Raw genomic sequence first — 13,935 nt, 5'->3', positions numbered from 1 at the left:
TTCCCAAACTGAGTAGGTGGATCCTGTGCAATTAACCTACCTCCTAGATTCTCCAAACAATGTACTGATTGCAAAGGGAAGTCTGGTAAAAGGAATAGGATTCATCTTCCTTTAAACTAAACCTGTGGGGTTTTTTAAATAGAAAGGACGACCTGGCTAAGTCCAATGAAATTCAGAAACTGAAGAAGAGCTTTAATTCAGTTAAAGAAACCACTTGAAGAGTATTCATGCCTTTTAATCCATCAACTTGCTTTGAACAGTGGTTTAAGACAGGCAAATGATTGAAAACTAATAATCTTAAAGTTAAATCCCACATCTATTTTCCAGACATATGTTATCCAACTAGTCAGTGTTTAAACATCATAAGCTGTTAATAAACCTTAAGTTACGATAACAGTTCAACAGCCAACCAAAGTCAATGGTGGTGACAGAGTTAACCTAGCGTGTGGCGCCGGGTGCGGGCACCAACATTTGCAAAGCCATGCTGGAGCTGAGGGATTGTTCCTGGCTCTTGAGCTTGTTGCTGGTCTTTGCTTTATGCTGAAGCTTCTTCTGTTGCTGCAAGTTTCTCATGTCATTTTGCAGCGTCTGTCCTTTGTTGAGGAGCAAGATCCTTTCTCTAAGCTGTTTGTCCACATGCAAAAGTTGTACAGCTCTAACTATACCTGTCTAGTTAAAGTGCACAGCCCCTTACCTAATACACCAGTTCTATCAGTATAAAGGTGCTTTATATACTATTCCTGTTCAGGAAGGAAAATAACTGCATCTACACTGGGGTTGTACTGGTATAACTATTCCAGTTAAAAAGAAAAAAAAAATCACAACCCTAACAAAGTAATTCCAGGCCTCAATTTATAGGAGCTACTTTACTTCTCACCTAATTTACTGAAAGCAGAGAATACATTTTCAGAGACCAGAGGGACCCAGGTATCAGTGTTTGTCACTTCTCCATTGTCTCACTTCCTTATCGACAAGATTCAGTTGCTTCTTCAGTTAATACCTCTGTAGCAGGACTTGTGGACTCTGGTCAAAGTTGTTTATTAACCTCTATTCCTCAACAAGAAGTTCTCAGAGTCTCTCTCTGAAGTTACTTTCAAAACATTTTCGTATATTCGGTCCATTTCCTGAAATATGGAAGTTCCATACATTTATAAAAATGCTTCTTTTTCCAATGACCAAAGCCACATTTTACAGTCAAGTCTTTTTGCTGCTTTGATATAATACTTTCAGGGCCAGATTTTCAAGAAAGGTCTCAGTACCCAACAGCTCCCAGTTAGGCACGTAAATGAAGGTACCCAGATTTTCAAACACTCAGTTCCCAGTGTTTTCAGTGGGGGAATTCACGGTTATTCCCAACAGGTTCTGAGAGTTCTGGCCTTAAAGTTTATACTGTTAAGATGCTCTTTTGAAATGTAGCTACTTCCATTCAACAACCCGCCTGGATTCTCCTGGCCTTCTCCTAAATTTGGGAACGTGATGTGCCATCCAGCTGCAGGTACGCAAGATGCCTTCAGGCAACTGGGTGACAAGTGGAAAAAAGAAAAAGTGCAAGACAAATAAAATCTCACCAGGTCCCACAATCTCCATTTAGTTCAGCTGAGTATGGGGCTGGGCTCTGGGCTCACAGGTCTTTTAGAGCCTTTTTCAGAGCCTTCTCACAAACTGGCCTGATTAAAGTGTGGGGGGAGGAGCGGGGATAGACTGCCAGGAAGCACCATACTCTAAAGAATCTAATCCTGCCAGAAAGGAAAGACTTGGGAAGAATTCATTACAGGAAAAATACAAATCTGGCGTAACCAGCTGGAAGAGTTGTTTCCATCAATCCAAAGCCCACTGAAGTCAATGGAACAACTATTTAGATTAGAGATTAGAGCTGCATTTAAAGCCTTCCTTTTCCATGTTGTGATGCTTCTGCAGAAGCAGACCAAGGTCACATGGCTTTTTTGCCACCATATTGCATTTCTTCTTCTTCGTCATCATCATCAAGGCAAATCCCAAAGGAATATATTCCTCGTGCAGATCGAGTGCGTTCTGGATTGATCTCCAGCTAGACTGGGTAGGACTGAGCAACAGTGGTGTTGGACTCTGCTGGGGAGGTTAATTAGTTTTTGTTATACTTACGTTGTTGCGGAGTTATTTGATTTGATCTTGGGGTAACTAACAGATCTGCTTATTGGGTGTAATTTGAACAGTGTATCAAAGGCTTCCAAGGCATTGCCTGGACTCTTGTTTATTGCAAAGTAATAAAAACCCTAATAAATAAATAAATGTATTCTCTATACTCTGACATCCCTAAAGTATACACTTCGTATATACTTGTTTCACTGAAAGAGTTAAAGAAATCCTCAAATGTATGGCCTGTGTTTTCTACTAGCAGGGTGAAAAAAAAATGACATTTTATTCTTTTACATTTTTTCCCATGCAAACAACTAATGCATAGGCAATTGCTGGCATTCAGATGGGCGGATTTGGCAGTCTTTCTATATTTACTTAGACTGTGGTTCACTTATTTGAATAGGAAACTTTCTCAGAATTGTTGTGCTTAAGGCCTTGTACAATATAGAGGATGCAGTTACATATTATTTCCAAAATTGATTTAATAAAGCTGCAATTCCCCTAATCCAAAACATAAATCATAAATCATATCAAGCTGCCTTTCTACCCAGCAGTCTCTGTGGATAGATTTAGATCCCTTGGCAAATGTGTGGGTCACTTATTTCAAAACAAGTCTTAAACGTTGAATGCCTGACAACTAAGTAAATCATGGCTTGAAGGAAGATTTTCCTGAGTAAATATAAATTAAAAAAAACCTTTCCATTCTGGCAGGTTGCCTATCAATGGTGTATCTGCACTGGCATTTTGCTGGAAATCTAGCTGCAGCTGCGCCAGCCCTATCAGTGATGGAGGTATTAGTGTAAACTGGCTGGTCATGCTTTTATCACTATGACAGCAAGACCAGCAGCATTAGGAAACATGGTGGTAAAAACACCTATGCACTGTTTTGCATAAGTGTTCTCATGGTTGCTATGACTGGAGAGAGCTGTGTTGGTGGTAGCCCAGTGGTGGGAGATTTCCAGAGAAAGGGCTTTGGGGACATGTCTACACTAGCTTTTTTTAGAAACAATCTCCCACCACCTTCTACTAACGAGGGAACTCTAGCACAGACAAGGAGCTGCCAGCCGACCACCATCGAGATCTGCTCTCTGCAACTCTCTCTCTCTTCTGACTTACCTTATTTTGAAGATTCCACGGATACCTCGGAAGGGGTATTTGTGCACACTCAAACTTCAACTGTGTATATTTGTCATAGGCTCCAGGCTGAGTGCCCTTCATGCGACCTGTGGGGCTTTGGAAATGATTCCCGCTTCCACAGACTACATCCCCATTGGAGCCTGTCATTATGATAATCCTACACTAGCTGTAGTCTCCAAGAAGCTACTGAGTAAACAGACAGAAAAGCTGCTAAGTTGGATCGGCCACTCTCAAGTTACACATGTTCACACATCTTCTGGGACTCTGCCCTTCTATTCCACTCATGGAGCTCCAAATGATGCTGCATCCCGGAAGCGGAGTAACACAGCGGGGAATCAGGCCCTTCACGCACAGGGAGAGGCAAAATTGACTTAATCTGGTATATCGTGATCTCACTTGACTGCTTCTTTTTGGGTTTGGTTTGTTTTTTTTCAAATCAGTCTTCTCTTTCGGGGCCGAGTGTGTTTCTTGAATGTCTTTATACTCTGCGTCTCTTGGCTTTTCCAGTAACCGACTGCGTGAGTTTAGCACCCTTTGCACAAAGTAGCTCTGGCTGCATTCCCTATTTACTCCTGGAGTCCCAGGTCTGATTATTTAGACTGTACGCAGGAATTTCAAAAGTGCCTAAGCAAATTACCCTACTAACTCCAGTTGACCTTCAAAGGGAATCAGGCTCCCAACTTGCCTAGGTAACTGAAAATCCTACCGTCTGTTCCTTAGGGTTTTTTAAAACCTCCCTATAAGTACGACAAATGTATCCTGGCCTTGAATTCTTTTTTTTGTTTTACAAAGATTTCTGCTGGCTCACGTCATCAATCTCCTCTGTCCCGCAGACTGTAAACCCAGTCACAATTACGACTTTCACTTTTAATTAAGATTCTTCAGGCTTCTTGCCCTAAACTGTATCTTTTTCAAAACAATAAACAAATCATAAGAACTGATACTAATTAACATTTCTATTGCAGTAATGCCTAGAGGCCAGTCTGGGTGGGACCCCATTGATCTAGGTGCTGGACAAATATACAGGACATGACAATTCCTGCCCCACAGAGTTGACCATCTAAAATTCCCATGGCATGATGTAGAGTCTTGCACACTGATGGGGTCTGACAAATGCCTTATGGTCATATTTAAAGCCCAGTGAAGTCAGTGGGAGCCTTTCCATTGACTCCAGTAGGCACTGGCTCAGTCCCTTAAACAGTAGCATGTCATCTCTCTTTCTAACCAAGTCCCTCTCTGATTACAGTCTAAGACCTATTTACCAGTTGTGCACTTCGTCAGTGACAATCCCTCTTTTGTGATAACCTACAAACCTTCTCCCTGATCACGACTGCTCCTTTCAGTACACATGTCTTAGATGGTGCTGGACTGTCTGTGAATTAATTTTAATTTAGAGCATATTAAGTCACAAAGCAGGAAAACTAGTAAGACCTGGTGTTTCTGAGATGTTAAGTCTCTAACGACTTGCTGAATTGTTAATTCAGACATTGGCTAATCGGGCTGTTCATACCAATTCCCCTTTCTGGGCGGTCTGTAAAAACAAAAACAAAACAAAAACTTGGGGAAAGAAAACAGCATTCCCTGGAGGTTTACTGTCATACAAATCTGCGTCATAGTAAGTGAACAGCTTCATTATTTCCTTCAGTAATTGGTTGATTTTTTTTCTTTTGGTAACAGAAGAAATGTTGACCATAGCCCTTCTTTTTGTAGCCTTACTGACAGTTTGCTAACATTCAGTCTGTGTTAATAGCTTCAGAATAATACAGCCCTTGTTTTTTCAGTAGGAACATGATCTGGGGCCTGTACTGCTTTCTGGATGATCTACAGTGGCGTTATTGAACTTCTTTAAGCCAAGGGCTGATGAGAAGAGCAAAGACATACACCCAAATACAAAGATGATCCACTGGCTAAAGGCACAAGTATGTGACTTGGGACACCTGCATTCAATTCTCTGCTCCGCCAGAGGCTTCCTGTGTGCTCTTGAGCACGTCACTTACCCTCTCTCTGTACCTCAGTTCCCCAGGGGGATAACAGCCCTGCCTTTTCTCGCTGGGGTGCTGTGAGAATACATATGTGAATGTGAGAGTGCTCAGATGTGGCCAGATAAGTACCACAGAAAGACATGACAATGGGACACTTTCCAAATTGGCCCCTGTACAGAGTGAGTGAGTGTCCGTCCCTGGGGAAGAGAAGAAACAACGCAAATGGCTTGGAAACTTCCAGCAGGCGGGGCATAGAAAGTATGCTGGAAACACTGAGAAAGGTTTGACTGGTGTGTGGAGAGTGAGAAGCAGCAGTGTACTTCCTGCAGGCTGCGTGCAAAGTGTCTGTTGTGACCTAGAGCTCAACAGGCGCAGGGTTGGATATTTCCCACAGCATCATTTCCTTGCAGAAGTACAAGAGCTCTTCCCCCATGGGCGAGGAAGAAGAGGGATTTGAGAAGAGAAAGTGCAGTGGGGGGAATGGAGAAGGGAGCGTGTCAATTGAAAGGGAGAGCGAGGGGAATGGTGAAGCGAAGGAAGGAGAAGAAAGGGATGAAGGGAAGAGCAAAGATGTCTTGGAATGGTTTTAAAAATCTAAGGGAAGTGACAGGGAGGCAGGTGCCAGAGAGCGAAGAGATAGAGAACTGAGGAAGCCAGAGAAGATTGTATGAGATGACGACAGTGGCAAATAAATTGAGGGCTTGTTTTCATAATGAGTTACTGCATGACAAGCCAGGGTGTTAAATGAATGTAGAACACGCCAGCTTGCCGCACACTAACTGGCTGCGTAGACTCTGCTCCCATGCACTAAAAGTTCTGTAGGGCAGTGCTTCTCAAGCTATCTGATGTGGGGAACTGGTGTTTTTTTTTCCAATGTGTGCGCAGACCGGCAGCCGATGGCTTGCGGACCGGCACTGGTCCATGGACCACCACTTTGAGTAGCACTGCTCTAGGGCACTTTGCTGTACTCCCGTTTCAAACAACTTGATGTACATTTCTGCTGTAGATTCACACCTTGGCACACTGCATGTAAGTTGTTGTGCAGACAGGTCTTCAGAGAGAGAAGAAATAAACTAACAAAATGGAAGACAGGGAAGAAAACTCAGGAATAGGTATCTGGAAATGTCTGGCTTATTCCTGCCCATTTCATTGCATGTGCTCCTGCCGGGAGGGCATTACTCCTTCGAGGACCGTGCTTCTGGGACAAGCTGCTTTCACGCTCACAGTTGTGTCCATGTGAACTCTTCTGCATTTGAACGTCGGCCATTCACTGTTCAGTTATGACCCAATTACTGGAGCAGTACCTGGCAAGGACTAGCTCTTCTCATGAGGAAGGAATATTATGCCTTCTTCTGTGGCTGGTGTTTGTTTCCTATCTATGGCTGTCATTATCAATATGAACCCATCAGGGATTCACACACTGCTTCGACCTGACAGGAGTTCAGAAAGTGGTGTTGGCAGCTGATATGTACTGGCGAGGCCAAGGACAGACAAAGTCTGAACTTGTGTCACACACCCGAATGCCCTAACCCAAGTAACCTGTGTCTGATTCACTTTTCTCCACGGTGGAAAGCTGTATGCAGCAGTGTGTTAGTGCAGAAGGATGGTATGTATATAATCTTTATGCATGCCTGAACAGGTACTATCAGCTGCCTTTCATTACTGCCCTGCTCGGTGTGAGAGATCCTCGTTATGCTAAGCAGATAGCCCATAACCAGAGCTCCCTGCTGCATGCGTAAGGATTTCTCCTTACTGTAAATGCTGTTACTGCACTTAGATAAATATTTCCCTTTCCTTATCTAGACCTTCCACCCTCACTGAAACAACATCCACTGATCAGATGAATGTGTCATGTGCATCTCATGCTTGACAGGATGCTGCTCTCCTTGAGCGTGGTTTTAGCTGCATTTCTCTTTCCAGTGGCCATTAAGGTTTACAGACAAATTTAACTGGGAGGCAGTAGGTAGGGCACTAGGCTGGGAATCAGGAGACCTGGGCTCTATCCTTGGCTGGTCCACAGATCTACTGGTGTGACTTTGAGCACGTCACTTCCCCTTTCTGTGCTTCTGTCCCCCACCCCTACCAGCCTTTGTCTGTGTTGTCTATTTAGACTGCCAGCTCTTAGAATCATAGAATCATAGAATATCAGGGTTGGAAGGGACCTCAGGAGGTCATCTAGTCCAACCCCCTGCTCAAAGCAGGACCAATCCCCAATTAAATCATCCCAGCCAGGGCTTTGTCAAGCCTGACCTTAAAAACTTCTAAGGAAGGAGATTCTACCACCTCCCTAGGTAACGCATTCCAGTGTTTCACCACCCTCCTGGTGAAAAACTTTTTCCTAATATCCAACCTAAACCTCCTCCACTGCAACTTGAGACCATTACTCCTTGTTCTGTCACCTGCTACCATTGAGAACAGTCTAGAGCCATCCTCTTTGGAACCCCCTTTCAGGTAGTTGAAAGCAGCTATCAAATCCCCCCTCATTCTTCTCTTCTGCAGACTAAACAATCCCAGTTCCCTCAGCCTCTCCTCATAAGTCATGTGTTCCAGACCCCTAATCATTTTGCTGACTCTCTCCAATTTATCCACATCCTTCTTGTAGTGTGGGGCCCAAAACTGGACACAGTACTCCAGATGAGGCCTCACCAATGTCGAATAGAGGGGAACGATCACGTCCCTTGATCTGCTCGCTATGCCCCTACTTATACATCCCAAAATGCCATTGGCCTTCTTGGCAACAAGGGCACACTGCTGACTCATATCCAGCTTCTCGTCCACTGTCACCCCTAGGTTCTTTTCTGCAGAACTGCTGCCTAGCCATTCGGTCCCTAGTCTGTAGCTGTGCAATGGGTTCTTCCGTCCTAAGTGCAGGACCCTGCACTTATCCTTATTCAACCTCATCAGATTTCTTTTGGCCCAATCCTCCAATTTGTCTAGGTCCCTCTGTATCCTATCCCTCCCCTCCAGCATATCTACCACTCCTCCTAGTTTAGTATCATCTGCAAATTTGCTGAGAGTGCAATCCACACCATCCTCCAGATCATTTATGAAGATATTGAACAAAACCGGCCCCAGGACCGACCCCTGGGGCACTCCACTTGACACCGGCTGCCAACTAGACATGGAGCCATTGATCACTACCCGTTGAGCCCGACAATCTAGCCAACTTTCTACCCATAGTGCATTCATCCAGCCCATACTTCTTTAACTTGCTGACAAGAATACTGTGGGAGACCGAGTCAAAAGCTTTGCTAAAGTCAAGAAACAATACATCCACTGCTTTCCGTTCATCCACAGAACCAGTAATCTCATCATAGAAGGCGATTAGATTAGTCAGGCATGACCTTCCCTTGGTGAATCCATGCTGACTGTTCCTGATCACTTTCCTCTCCTCTAAGGGCTTCAGAATTGATTCCTTGAGGACCTGCTCCATGATTTTTCCGGGGACTGAGGTGAGGCTGACTGGCCAGTAGTTCCCAGGATCCTCCTTCTTCCCTTTTTTAAAGATGGGCACTACATTAGCCTTTTTCCAGTCATCTGGGACTTCCCCCGTTCGCCACGAGTTTTCAAAGATAATGGCCAAAGGCTCTACAATCACAGCCACCAATTCCTTTAGCACTCTCGGATGCAACTCGTCCGGCCCCATGGACTTGTGCACGTCCAGCTTTTCTAAATAGTCCCTAACCACTTCTTTCTCCACAGAGGGCTGGCCATCTACTCCCCATGTTGTGATGCCCAGCGCAGCAGTCTGGGAGCTGACCTTGTTCGTGAAGACAGAGACAAAAAAAGCATTGAGTACATTAGCTTTTTCCACATCCTCTGTCACTAGGTTGCCTCCCTCATTCAGTAAGGGGCCCACACTTTCCTTGGCTTTCTTCTTGTTGCCAACATACCTGAAGAAACCCTTCTTGTTACTCTTGACATCTCTTGCTAGCTGCAGCTCCAGGTGCGATTTGGCCCTCCGGATTTCATTCCTACATGCCCGAGCAATATTTTTATACTCTTCCCTGGTCATATGTCCAACCTTCCACTTCTTGTAAGCTTCTTTTTTATGTTTTAGATCTGCTAGGATTTCACTGTTAAGCCAAGCTGGTCTTCAGCGCAAGGACCAGGGTGTATGAACATGAAGGGTTTTTTTAATTAAAAAGATCTATTTTTTTATTTAGATCAGATTTTTATTAAATACAAGTTGATTATTAAAAATAAACATTTAAAATTAAATTTGAAATTGACAACCTGTGTTAAGGCCCACACTTTTATAATCTAATAACACCATTTAAATTAAATGCAAAAAATAATATTGCACTACATGTTTGCTGCCAAGTGCTAAAGAAAGTCCAACCACTGACCTGGTGGAAGTCACTGGCTCAGCAACTGGAACCAGAGAGTGCTCAACCAGTTTTTGACAGCAGCAGCCTGCTCTGCAAGTGCAGAGAGAATATTTTCTTCATTTCAGTTTATTCAACTAGGTCAGTTCAATGACTAGTTCATTCAAAGTTAAGAAAGCAACTGGGAGCCGAAAAAGCAGGAATGCTTGTTTTCCTCTTCCAGTCTATGAATAAAAACTAGGTGTGAAAGTATGGTCTGTTAGTTCTTAAATCTTGAAGGATGTGGTGATCACAAACAGTTAGTTCAACACATTACCTACAGATAATACTTTGTTTAATAAATCAGTTAATTTTAAATGCAAAATATGTTTTGGTAAACTTACACAGAATCTAGTATCCAGCATCATTAATGTAGTTTTAGTCAAGTAATTACAAAAATTGCAAATGCTGGTTTTGTGCATTTTTAGTTGAGTACCAATTTCCATGATTAACACAAATCATGAGTAGAAAATCAGTCATCTAGTAAATAAGAAAATTCACCATTTTCTGAGACTGTAAAAATAAATGTGTCTAGATCTATTTGCTAACCAGGAGGATACAGTATAAGTATCAGATTTAGTTCTATTTAGTTGTAAATCAGCATGTTTTAATGGTTACCAACCAATGAGAATCAATTGTTACTTAGGAAAATAACTAAAAAGTACAAATGCAAAGCACAATTAAAATCAGTTATTTAAATCAAGGTTTCCTGCTTGCATCTTTAAATCTCGATTAAAATCAGGTGATTTAAATCACTTTGATTTGAATAAATCCACCCTGGCAAGGACTGTCCCTTATGCACATGTATATCACATAGCACAGGGGGGCCCCAATCTCATTGGAAGTGTCTTGGCACTACTGATTGAACTAGATACCCATCAACCAACTAACTTTTCAGACTTAAGCTAGCATGAGGCCGTAAACTAAGTATGCACCTTCAACAACCCTGCCTACCTTGGTGAGCTCCAAAGAGTTCACATGTATCTTTAATTTGAATAATAGTCTACGGCTAAAGAACTAACTAAGGGAAGAGGATTTGTTATGCCTTTAAAGGGTCTGATCCTGCAGTGAGTTCTGCATGGGGATTCATAACAGAATCTGGGGCTTGAAAGCAGAGTTTGTAAAAATGCAGGAAGAAAGTAATCAAATTCAAGAGCTCGTCTAGCACGTACCGGCTCCAAATGCAAAGAAGAAACTCTTGTCAGGGTACTCCTCCAGCAGGTCCTTCACTCTCTTTCCCATCCTCTCATTGCGCTTGTAGATCAGCTCCTGGCGGAAATAGCTGTCTATCTCTTGGGCAGTAATGCGCTCGTGGGGTGGCAGGGTGGCGTTAATGAAATTTGGGACCTAGGCAAGAAAGAAAAATCTTTGTGGGAAATGACTTTATTCCACTGGTGTATTCCAAGGAGATGAAGATTGTCAAGGTCAGGCATCGAGGAGCCTGGCATTCCCCCTCATTCCCCACAAAAAACATGTACAGCAGGACAAAAACCCCTTCTCAATGAATTTTCATACCTTTTCCCTAAACCCACCAAGTATTATAACATTAAGATCATAGGGACAGTGTCACATGAGCCATTTGCCTGCTGTCCCGCAAGCCGCGCTGGTTGGGGGAGAATAATAACCAAGCAGCTAGGGTTGGTCAAAGAATTTCAACGTTTTTCCCAAAAAGGGACAATTTTTTCATAAAGAACGTTCCCATTTTTCAACCCGCTCCATGTGCATCATTTACAAGGTAGTCCCCAGTCCTGATGTCATTACAGCATCCTTTAAACATTCGTTCTCAAACACCCCTCACACACGCACCCCAATAACCCCAAATCCACCAGTGGTTGCCTGCTGCAACCCCCCTCTCCCACAATCCTTTGCCATTCTTTGGGACCAAGGGGCACCAGTGCCCAAGGCCCCTGCAGTGGCAGGGAAATGATGAAGTGAGACATACCCGGATAATGCACTGGCACACTGCAGAGGAAGTTGAAAAACCCCTGAGGTCACGGTCAGCCGCACCTGGAGGGAAATTCCTTCCTGACCCCACCCCACACATTGTGATCAGTTTGACCCTGGGCATGTGAGCAAGAACCAGCCAGCCAAGTATCTGAGAGAGAGAATGCTCAGTACCACCTCAGAGCCCTGGCCTGCCCCATCCAACATCCCATTTCCAGCTGAGGCCTACCCCTGATGCTTCAGAGGAAGGAGATTAAAAAACAAAACCGCCCAGATTCAAGGGGGCGAGAGGGGGAGTAAGTGCTGTAAGATTGAGGAGCTCCAGGAGGAAGACAGTGCCTTGCTCATTCCTTCCCCTCGTTGGCTCCCACAGAATTTGGCAGGTTTTTTTTTTTTTTTGTCGTTTCTCCGCCAATGGGGTGTGAGCACTTCCCAGATCATATCCAACTGGTTTGGAATTGCTGTTTTAACAGATTTAGACTATTAGGGCTGCAGGGAGGTCACTCTTTGACCTAGCTCACATAGAATCTGTCTCCGAGGTGAGCTTTATGAGGTGGAGAAAAAGGACTCTCGTGTAGGTGAAGAGCAACTTGTCCCTCAGAGACATGAGGCATGGTATCAACAGAGCAGTTCTCTCCTCGGGACGGGAAGTAAGGTTAATCGCCTGTAATCTGTAGTAATTGAATAAAATAAACTTGTCTAATCTGTATGGTCATCTGTGAAATGGGGATAATGATGCTCGCCTCCTTTGTTAAGTGCTTTGAGATCTGTGGAGGAAAATGCTAAAAAAGAACTAGGTGCTATTTATTATTATCGTTGCCAACAATTCACTCAGCTGCAAAGGCACCCTGAGGCGATGGTGAGGTGTGCACAACAACAAAGAGACAGTGACACACACACAAAGCTCAGTGCCAGGAGACTGGCACAATGGACTGCACATGACAGTAGCTTCAGCTCCGCAGCGCACCCCACTGAACGTGCTCTGCCACAGAGGGAAATGTTAGATCGGCAGGGAACCCCTCCCACCACCGAGCTCTCACTCAGCTCTGCTAGGTTGAGACCTACGTTTTCATTGACGTACATAAGGGGCTAGGCAGAACCTCACACTCAGAAGTAACAGAGGTCTTATGTCTGAGACCCAGCCACCGCCCTGACAAGGCCAAATGATTCCTTACAGGGAGTTTTCTTGTCGTTTATAGTATCAGAGCACTGGGGATTCCATCACGCTGCTTGGGAGACTGTTCCCGCAACGGACTCTGCGTGTCATCATACGTTTTTCCTGATATTCAATCTAAACCCAATCTTTCTTTGTTTCATCCCAGTTCTCCTACTTAGGCCTTGTCTGCACTACAGAGTTGTATGGCATTAACTCCATCGCCGGAATGTGGATGCAGTTACGTACACACATACATATTATACCAATATATCTATTCCCATATGGGAAGGGGAAGAGCTCTACTGGTATAAAACACTTTTATACACCCATACAAGTTGCATGCAGGATTGCACTGGTATCATTATTAACTAACAGACAGAGTTACACCCATACAAAACCTGTACACAAATCAGGTCATATACACCCTTCTGCCCTCCTACATAATCCCGCCTCCCCTTGCGCTGACATGCTTTCAACACAATCCTCTTAGACACCTCTTTGCTGCCATGAGTCTCCACCAAATAACTAGGTTACAAAAAAGCACGGTTAAATGCAAAGCATGCTCCGTCCCAAGACAGCGATAGGAATATATATCAAAATGGCACGTACTCTAGAAGTGCAAACAATCCAAGGAGCTCAAAGGGCTTGACAAAAATGAAGTAGCCAATCCATGAACCACTGTGAGGAGGTGACTGCCCTCCCCACCATAGGCGCCGACTTCTGCTGGCACCAGTGGATGCTCGACCCCCGACTGTCCCTGACCCCTCCCCAACTCCACCCCTGCCCCTCCCACCCCTACCCTGCCCCCGATTGCAACCCCTTCCCCAAAGTCCCCACCCCAACTCTGCCCCCTCCCTGCCCCTATTCCAACCCCTTCCCCAAATCCCCGCCCCGGCCCCACCTCTTCCCTGCCTCCTCCCCGAGCGCGCCACGTTCCCGCTCCTCCCCCTTCCCTCCCAGAGCTTGTTAAGCTGCAAAACAGCTGTTTTGTGGAGGCAAGCACTGGGAGGAGAAGCGGGGACACAGCGCGCTCAGGGAAGGAGGCAAAGGCAGAGGTAAGCTGGGGCAGGGCGGGGAGCTGCCGGTGAGTTCAGAGCACCCACCAATTTTTCCCCGTGGGTGCTCCAGCCCCGGAGCACCCACGGAGTCGACGTCTATGCTCCCCACTGCCAAGATGGGGGAAATACAGGCATTAAAATGCTTGTGATTTGTCCAGTGTTACATAGGTGCCAAA

General features: G+C 44.6%; 1 protein-coding gene across 4 annotated transcripts in view; it reads right to left on the bottom strand.

Annotated features, from left to right (window-relative positions):
• TRABD2A (TraB domain containing 2A) overlaps positions 1-13,935 on the bottom strand; it is a 120,608-nt gene that overhangs the window by 30,300 nt on the left and 76,373 nt on the right. For all 4 annotated transcript variants that reach the window (XM_075128897.1, XM_075128896.1, XM_075128895.1 and 1 more), the window contains one exon: positions 10,774-10,948. In XM_075128897.1, coding sequence (XP_074984998.1) covers positions 10,774-10,948 — 175 coding nt within the window. The remainder of the gene's footprint in view (positions 1-10,773; positions 10,949-13,935) is intronic.

The sequence above is a fragment of the Caretta caretta genome, chromosome 5, assembly GCF_965140235.1.
Source record: "Caretta caretta isolate rCarCar2 chromosome 5, rCarCar1.hap1, whole genome shotgun sequence".
Taxonomy (NCBI): domain Eukaryota; kingdom Metazoa; phylum Chordata; order Testudines; family Cheloniidae; genus Caretta; species Caretta caretta.
This window is presented reverse-complemented; position numbering and strand designations above follow the sequence as displayed.